The sequence below is a fragment of the Telopea speciosissima genome, chromosome 2 (genome assembly GCF_018873765.1).
Source record: "Telopea speciosissima isolate NSW1024214 ecotype Mountain lineage chromosome 2, Tspe_v1, whole genome shotgun sequence".
NCBI classification, from domain to species: Eukaryota; Viridiplantae; Streptophyta; class Magnoliopsida; order Proteales; family Proteaceae; genus Telopea; species Telopea speciosissima.
Window position 1 is genome coordinate 55783788 of NC_057917.1, and position 9704 is coordinate 55793491.

Sequence of the window (9704 nt, forward strand, 5' to 3'; positions counted from 1 at the left end):
GTCTATCCCTGGCATATCGGCAGCAGACCAGGCGAATACATCTGCGTTAGCTCTCAGGAAGTTTATGAGGTTGGTTTTTCTTTCTCCGGTCAGGCTTGCGCCTATCTGGACAATGTGCGTGGTATCCCCTTCTACTATCTCCACAAGAGCCAGGTCCTCGGTAGGTTCACTCCTTTCCTGCTCTCTGATATCTCGATTATCATCCTGATGGATTAGGTTTGTTTGTGGCTCCTTCCCCCTGGCCCTCAGATATCCTTCATAGCAACGGCGGGTCGTCACTTGACTTCCTCGACATTCCCCAATCCCGTGATCGGTTGGGAACTTCATGACTAAATGGGGAGTGGAAACCACTACCTATATCCCGTTGTGTGCAAAATTGACCTTTACCACCAAAAAATTCAACATCACGGTAGAGAGCTTAGGTTCTGTCCCCACCGTGACCAATAACTCAATCGATCCTTCGATCCTTATAGGGGCCCCATTGAACCCGTACAGAGGAGACTCCACCCTTTTCAGTATCTCTGATTTTAAGAGCATCTTTTCAAACGCATCATAGTACAGGATGTCGGCTGAACTCCCGTTGTCCACCAAGATCCTCCCTACCATGCAGTTAGCGATTACCATCTTGATCACCAGGGCATCGTCATGGGGCATCTGTATATCAGCCAGGTCTTCGTCAGAGAAGGTTATTGGACAGCCGGTTCTCCTCTTTTTGACCATAGTCTCAGTTTGGAGGACATTCCATGCATGTTGCTTTTGGGAGTTTGAGGTTTCTCCCCCCATGGCAGGCCCACCAAATATGGTCGTGATCTCTCTCAATGGTGCATTCTCAGTATGGGGTTTACCATGGGGGAGTTCTTCTTTGTTAACTTTAGGGGGTGACCTTCGCCTTCCCTTGGGTTCTCGAGCTCGGTAATCCGTCCTTCGATCATTCGCCTCTTTCTTGACGAATCGGCTGAGACGCCCTCTCTGGATGAGCGCCTCCATCTCGTCCTTTAACTGTCTGCACTTCTTGGTAACATGGCCATGGTCTTGGTGAAAACGGCAGTAGTTATTTTTGTTGCGCTCGTGCGCTGGCTTGACCATTTTGGCTGGCCACCGTAGTGTCACCTGATCTTTGACCTCGTTCAATATATGTGCCCGGGTGTATGTCAAGGAAGTATAACTCGGCTCGGATTCTTCATCTTGCTCGGGGAACCCAAGCTTTCCTATCATCTTTCCTTTTCTTGCCATCCACATCATCTCGGTTGCGTTTCGCGCCGGCCTCTCGAGGGATTTCTTCCTTCTTCCCCTAAGTTTTCTTCTCAGTTTTATCTTCTCTCTCTGCCGTAAGAACTTCAGCCAAGTTGATATATTTTTCACACCTTGAGAACAATTCATACATGTCTCCTAGTTCGTCCATGATTAATGAATTTTTCAACTCGACATCTCGGATTCCGCTTCACAAAGCTTGAAACTTCACCATTGGATCCAGGTTTTGCACCTGCAGGGCTTCTTTATTAAATCTTGTAAGAAAACTTCAAATGGATTCTTTTGACTGCAGCTTTATAGCCAAAAGATTGGCGATTGTCTTCTTGTGTACCCTGTTGCTGATGAATTGAGCCAAGAAGGCCCGGCCCAGGGCTGTGAAATTAGAGAGAGATCATGGAGGGAGACAAGAAAATCATTGGCGTGCTGCCCCCTTCAGAGTAGCGGGGAAGGCTCTGCACATTATAGCGTCTGAGGCACCTTGAAAGAACAGGAGGGACTTAAAAGTTTCTAGGTGATCCTCTAGGTCCGTGGTGCCTGCGTATTATTCTATAGTTGGCATCTTGAACCCTTTTGGGAGGGGTTCGAACCGTACCTCATTTATAAATGCCAGATCTATAGTAAAATGAAAGTTGTGGATTGAGGCTTGGTTCTTTCCTTTTATGACTTCTTGTAGCTGATCTTGGAGTTCCAAGACCTTGTCGTTCAGAGCTTGTTCAAACTTTATCATATGTGAATCTTGATTCTTGGCGGTTCCTGGGACCTCCTTGTTCCTTCGTCGAGTATTATTTGCATTGCTGTGGTTCTCACTGTGCTCTGGTGAACGAGATCTTTCTCTATTCAATAATGGAGGTGGGGGTACAGGAATCCCCTGTAGAAGACCGCTTTGCATTTCCAACATTTGCTCAATCTTATCGTCCCAGCGAGTCTGCATCGCGTTGAACTGCTCCACCATCACGTAACGTGGTGGATCTCCTGGGAGTCTTGGCTGAGATTCTGCCAAATGTGACGGCTCCGGATCTCCTGGGATGTGATCTTGACCTTCTTGTTGGGAAATTGCCAATTGGGCTCCTCCCAGACCAGCGATAGGAGGTAGTGGGGGAGGGATAGCGGTAGGAGCAGCAGCAGCGGTGGATCAGGTGATCCTTGTCTGATTTCTTGTGTTGGTCATGGTAGAATCTTCGCAGGTTTTTATTCCCATTCCCACAGACGGCGCCAAATGTTGTACAAGAATTTCTATCAGAGAGAATCCTTGCTACAAACATAATTCTTAAGCAGATAAAGAAAATTGAAAGAGGTGGAGAATGATAGAGAAAAAACAAAGGAACGGCATTGAAGTAATATCTTCTCTTTATTGAATGTAGAATACAATCTGATCCCTTTACATGAGGGACTGGCCTTGTATTTATATAGATGGTGGGGAAGGCTCTGCACATTATAGAGTCTGAGGCGCCTTGAAAGAACAGGAGGGACTTAAAAGTTTCCAGGTGATCCTCTGGGTCCGTGGTGCCTGCGTATTGTTCTATAGTTGGCATCTTGAACCCTTTTGGGAGGGGTTCGAACCGTACCTCATCTGTAAATGCCAGATCTGTAGTAAAATGAAAGTTGTGGATTGAGGCTTGGTTCTTTCCTTTTATGACTTCTTGTAGCTGATCTTGGAGTTCCAAGACCTTGTCGTTCAGAGCTTGTTCAAACTTTGTCATATGTGAATCTTGATTCTTGGCGGTTCCTGGGACCTCCTTATTCCTTCGTCGAGTATTATTTGCATTGCTGTGGTTCTCACTGTGCTCTAGTGAACGAGATCTTTCTCTATTAAATAATGGAGGTGAGGGTACAGGAATCCCCTGTAGAAGACCGCTTTGTATTTCCAACATTTGCTCGATCTTATCGTCCCAGCGAGTCTGCATCGCGTTGAACTGCTCCACCGTCACGTAACGCGATGGACCTCCTGGGAGTCTTGGCTGAGATTCTGCCAAATGCGACGGCTCCGAATCTCCTGGGATGTGATCTTGACCTTCTTGTTGGGAAATTTCCAATTGGGCTCCTCCCAGACCAGCGACAGGAGGTAGTGGGGGAGGGATAGCGGTAGGAGCAGCGACAGCGGTGGATCAGGTGATCCTTGCCTGATTTCTTGTGTTGGTCATGGTGGAATCTTCGCAGGTTTTTATTCCCATTCCCACAGACGGCGCCAAATGTTGTACAAGAATTTCTATCGGAGAGAATCCTTGCTACAAACATAATTCTTAAGCAGATAAAGAAAATTGAAAGAGGTGGAGAATGATAGAGAAAAAACAAAGGAATGGCATTGAAGTAATATCTTCTCTTTATTGAATGTAGAATACAATCTGATCCCTTTACATGAGGGACTGGCCTTGTATTTATATAGATGGTGGGGATCCACAATAGCCCATTCTTCGTTAGCAGTGGTCTTCCTTCGCAGCACGGTTTTTTAGTACTTCCATTCTTGATGTGGTCCCCCCTTTAATTCCAGGATTCCTGGTCCACGTGGGAGTTTCCATGAACGGGTCTCTAACGGCCATGATGGGAGTTAGTTTTATAACTGTGGGGCACGTGGAATTTTCCAAGCGTGCTTTCCAAGTCTTATTTCTTTATGAGCCCACGTGTATGGTCATGATTTGAAGTAGAAATTATGGTGTAACACCTATCAACATTTGTTTTGATAGACGTGATTAAAGTTAATTAATATTAGTTGTAGAGATCCAAAAGAATTATTGGCTCAATAATATGCGAACAGATACGTACGACAACAATGTGTTGTTAAGTCTGATATGGGAACGGATACGTATGACAACAACTTCTCTTAAATTGTCCTTTTGCAAGCCCATATGTTTATTACCACCATATAGCATAAGAGCGTAATAGGATATTTTCCTTATGAGGCAGTTTTACTTCACTCACGGTCCCTAAACTAAGGGGTTCAGATGTTGTGAGAGGGTAGCAAGAACAATCAAAGGGTATTATCAACTTTGGGCTTTTCTCATCCGGATCGGATTGGATTAGAATGGATCAGCTTCTCATGCATTCAAGGTTTTTTCTCGTACACAATCGACCTGAGATGGATCGGGATCCGCCCGACTGATCCGATTTTTAAAACCTTACTTCAATTCCACAAAGATTCAACATTGGGCACCATTTGAAAAAATTATGGAACAAAGCACTATTGTCTATACAATTCCCATTCTCCTTTCGAGAAGAAATCGAGATTAAACAAAGGGGAGAAGAGGGTTTCACATGACACTAGAATGCATTTTTATGAGATGTGAGAGGTGTTCGACTCTCCTCCAGCCGTAGCATGAGCTGGAGGATCTAGCCCGGCAAAAACATGGGTGTTTGGGTCATATCACAGCTGGCCCCCTATGAAATGAACAAAACCCCCTGTTTTACTGGGCTAGATCCTCCAGCTCCCACCATGACTGAAGAAGAACCAAGTCTATGTGAGAGGATGTGTATAAGAATCTCCACAAATGGCGTTGCATTCTTTTTTTCTAAGAAAAACTTCCGTAAAATTTGGCTAAGGGAACAAATTTATTACATTAAAAAACAAAAAACAAAAAATACACTACCTTTAAGCACAAATCAAAGAATCACAGTTGAAGGCCACTATCATTAATTTTTCCTATGGCGAACTCAAATTTACAAGAAAAATAAAAATGGACAAAACAAGCATTGATCCTACTCTCATAGACTTATATAATACACGGAGAGAAGTAGCAAAATCTACACAAAAAGTTAGGGCTACTCTTGCTGCATGGGACGCTTCCCGTAAGAATGTAATTTCGGGCTGGTAGGAGATGTGGTGTCTGTTTTCGTGGTTGATGTCGTTCGAAATGTGTCGGAGGAGAAATCTCTGGATGAACCAACACCATTGGAAGAACCGGCCGCCGATGAAGAGGCAGCGTGCGGTCTGTGAGTTCTTCTATGTCTAGAACCCGGATTGTCCAGTCTGCTCGGCTCCCGTGTAGGAGTAGACGTGGTGGCTGTTCTGATGGATGACGTTGATGAAAATGTATTGGAAAAATCTTCGGAAGAACCACCACCACCGGAAGAACCGTCCGCCGCCGATGAAGAGGTGGCGTGGGGTCTATGAGATCTTCTATATCTAGAACCAGGATAGCCCGGTCTGCTCGGCTCTTCAAGAGTAGTGCCGGGTCTCTTTGATAGCATCACCACCACTCGACGCATCGATGGTCGTAACTTAGGGTCACCTTGTGTGCATAGTAATCCAATTTGTATGCACATTGTGACTTGTTCGGGCACAGCAGTTGATGCTAACATTGGGTGCATGATGTCCAAACTACGACCTTTCTTGTAATGCTTCCATACCTACAACCAATAAACAATACCGGTACCAATGTAAGATCTACATACAAATAGATTGTACTTATATTGGAGGGTCTAACGTACACAAAACCTATAGGCATTAAGTGAAGAAAATTCAGTTCCTCGAGTATATGAAGACACCAAGCACTTGAATAAACCAATAAGAGATTCTGACTCAATAACTCCCAACATCTTATCACTCTCACTCACGTGTTACTTTAGCATATTTGAGCTTGTATGTGAATAGATAACGTAAGGAGTATTACAAAAACACTTAAAACTCTAATACCATGTTGGAAGGTCGAACCCAAATAAGTGGAGATAGTTCCTTGAGTATATAAAGTAGGGGTGCAAGTTTGGCCCTGCCGGCCCGAACCCGTCCTGGCCCGCCCTGAGCCCAAACAGGGTCTGGGCTGAGATATTTGGCCCTGAGGGCGGGTTAAGGCTGAAAACTTCTGGCCCTGAGTTAGAGTCGGGTCGGGCTAGGGTTGAGGTCTCGAGCTAAGCTTGCCCTGGCCCGGCCCAACCTTGATTTAAGTTATACTATAAAATATATATTGATATAATTTATACATTATGAATTTTAAATTTCACCCACATTTTTTTATATAATATACTATATATGAAGACAATAAATGTTATAATATAATTTATTATATTGTTATTTTATGTAAAATTAATAAGTTCTTCCCAGCCCATTTCAACCCATGCATTTCTTTCCCCCTCCCCATGATCAGGGCCAATTAGGATCGGTCCGGCCCGACCCTGAGGGCGGGTCAGGGTTGGATTTTTCTAGCCTTGAGTCAGGGTCGGGTCGGGCTTGGGCCCAGTTAAGGGGACTTAGGATTGGGCTAGGGTTCTATAAAGCCCGACCCTGTTGCAGCCCTAACATAAAGGCACCAAAGACTTTAATAAACCGACTGAAACTGTAACTCTATAAAAACTCATACATACATACCCAATCGAGTAGGTTCTGACAATCAGGATCGCGGTTGAAGGTGGAGTTCTTCTGGCCACTGATCAGTTCTAAAACCACCACACCATAGCTGTACACATCGGCCTTTACCGACAACTGTCCGTGCATCAAGTACTCCGGTGCCATATAACCACTGAAACAGTAAAACACCACCACATCCTTATAAGTTAGTATGCAGATATCTGAATCTAAACCGTAAGATCTGATGACTTAAGTCAACAGATTCAGCAGTCAGGAAAGAAAATGAAATTAAGAAAGAGAAGGGGAAACAGTACAGACTTGGTGCCTGCGACACGAGTGTTAATGTGGGTCGCATCCTCAGGGTAGAGGCGGGCCATACCGAAGTCCGCAATCTTTGGGACCCACTTGTCGTCCAGAAGAATATTACTGGCCTTGATGTCCCTGTGTATTATGACGCTGTGCGAGTCTTCATGCAGATATAGCAATCCACGTGCCACACCTGCTATCACGTCGTACCTTCTCTTCCAATCCAATTCTTCCCTCCTCCCTGCATCTGCATTAATTCTAATACATCGTCAAATTATCAACCCTACATCCTACCTGATCACAATCACATCACTATTACTATTCTTTATCAACTTTATTATTGCTTTGGTTTTGAAAATGAAAATTATAAATACGAGCGAAGAAGTCCAGATTTTGACACAATATTTTTTTCTTATGCTACAAGCAGGACCACAAGCAGCTGGCAAAACAGTGTCGTCCATTAAGTCAAAGTCAAAATTCGTACTACCGTATTCAATTTTAAACGGTTGGATGATTCTCCCCGAATTAGCCAACGGTGGACACTCCGTGGAAGTGTGTGAGGTCATGGGTGGTGAGAAGTGTGAACACGAATATTTAATTTGAAATTTTCTTTAGTATATCAGGTCAAAAGTCATGACTCGTGAAACGCCACATATCCATTTAAACAACGTGTAGACACGTAAGACTTGCCAACCTGCCATAGTAACCATCACTAAAAATGACAACCGTTTGATGAGATGACTTTTAGGATTGTCTTCTCCAACTCCTGCAATCATATCGACCCAACGGAGAAGATGAAGGGCGGGGTCCACATCATTGACGCGTTGTAGAAAATGATGATCCATGCCACCTCATTATTACGTGAGCAATGATATCCTACCACTTCATCTCTACGTCAGCCATGAGCACCGAGAATTCTCTCGGAAAGGCATGGTTTAAGTGCACGGCACGGAGAGGAAAGAATTCAGATATTACCCCTAATTGAATAATTTTGCCCTTGGCTTCATGACCTTCAGACCTTGGTGCTCATGAATGCTCATGAAGCTGCTGCTTGTACACACTCCTTATCTCAGTAAAAATGTAAAATTAGCAGGATGCTCGACAAAGACCTGGCCTGAAGTAATTTACTTTTTTTACTACTAGTATACCTATAATTTTACCCCCTGACATGTACCATCAGTAAAAAAGTTGACACAAAACACCTAAAATAGGTGCCAGGGAGAAAATAAACTAGGTCAAATTTGAAAAATGAATGAATATTAAACCGAATAAAAACCAACCAACCAAACCGATTCTAATATGAACAAGCTATATTAAATGGTTTTAGTTCAGTTTCGATTATAGTTCATAATCTCGCTATCAGGATCAGATCAGTGTATCGGATTGGTATCGCTCAAAATTGGGCCAAATGTGACACATTTGCCCTTGTTTTTTCATATAAAACCTGTTTAACCTTTTTTACCCATGTCCGTACAGGTGTGTCGGATGAGGATCAGGATCGGTCCTGATCTTGCCAAAATCGGCCGATCAGATCCAAGATTAGGAACCATTTCCCTTAAACCAGACTAAAACCAAACAAAAGAAACCCAAACCGAACTGATTGACATCCTTAATCTCCGTCCGTTGATCACAAAATGGACGCACGTTATGCATATTATATTATATTATATTATATTTATGCTAATATAAAATTACAACCACTTGAGCCGGCGTTGATGTGTGGATTCTGTAGTCAGGTCATCTAATCCAATAAAGAGAAGGAAACCATGGTGTGCTGTGGACTACACTATATTAAAATACCATCAGACCTAGAAGAACAAATATCTTCTCCCATGTAATTGCGTTTATACCGCCACAAAAACACCCGGGTCCACATACCCATCACACATCCCGGAAGCCTAACATTGGAGGTTTTGATATAGCCGCCGGGGTTGAAGTTGTACTCCAGATCTAATCTTCCTCAATTGATAGTTTCCCAGAAATCTCTGCTAATTCAGTTCTAACTAAAACTAGTTGCAATGGGGTGCCAGTTTGGATCTTCCCGTTCATATTTTATTATTATTATTAATTTTTCGAGTAAAAATGCAAGAAGAAGTGGGAGGTGGGTTGAGTTTTCCGGTGAAGAAAGGGAAAGGGAAGGGGAAATGGAGATCACTCACGGAAGAGAAGTTTGTCCAAGCTCTCATTGGCGACGTATTCGTAGACCAGAAGCTTCTCTGGTTCGTGGGCACAATAACCCAACAGGTTCACGACGTTCCTATGCTGCACCTTTGCCAGTAGCTTAGCCTCGTTCGCGAACTCCTTCTTCCCTTGATTTGAGCTGTGCGATAGCCTCTTCACTGCAATATCTCTTCCATCCACCAATTTACCCTGTATGTAATTAACAATTATCATGAGAATATGCTCATATGCACTCCCAGATCTCAAAATTGTCAAAAATAAAAACCCTAACTCTTGACATAATTTTAAAATCAAACCATTACAGAACTCTGAAACCAGCATTAAACAGTCAACTAAGACAAATACCTTATACACAGGACCGAATCCACCCTCCCCGAGCTTATTGTCGGAGTGAAAATCTCTGGTTGCTGCAATTAGGGTTTCTAGAGAGAATTGCTTCTGCTCCTGTGCTGCGAGCTTCTCCAAATCTTCTCCTTCCGGTGACTCTGATATGATATATAATCATCCCCATAACCAGAACCAGAACCATTAGGGAGTGAATTCGAGAGATCTCTGTAAAACAAAATGAAAAGAGTGGGGGGTTTTGTGGTTTACCTTTACCAGAGTGGGATTTGAAAGGCCACTTGAGATTCTGCAAGAAACTGGATGGTTTATTCGGTTTCATAATCGTTGTCGGTTGAGTATTGAGTTA

At 43.4% G+C, this 9704-nt stretch overlaps 2 protein-coding genes across 2 annotated transcripts; both read right to left on the reverse strand.

Annotated features, from left to right (window-relative positions):
* Positions 1-354: 354 nt before the first annotated feature.
* On the reverse strand, positions 355-1215 carry LOC122650889. Its single transcript, XM_043844254.1, has one exon. The coding sequence runs from the start codon at positions 1213-1215 to the stop codon at positions 355-357; it is 861 nt and encodes a 286-aa protein (XP_043700189.1).
* A 3622-nt stretch (positions 1216-4837) lies between these two features.
* LOC122650240 (putative receptor-like protein kinase At4g00960) lies at positions 4838-9704 on the reverse strand. Its single transcript, XM_043843592.1, has 6 exons — positions 9608-9704; positions 9359-9498; positions 8992-9202; positions 6845-7079; positions 6548-6698; positions 4838-5592 (listed from the first exon to the last, which is right to left on the reverse strand). The coding sequence occupies exons 1-6, from the start codon at positions 9675-9677 to the stop codon at positions 5005-5007; spliced, it is 1395 nt and encodes a 464-aa protein (XP_043699527.1). The 5' UTR covers positions 9678-9704; the 3' UTR covers positions 4838-5004.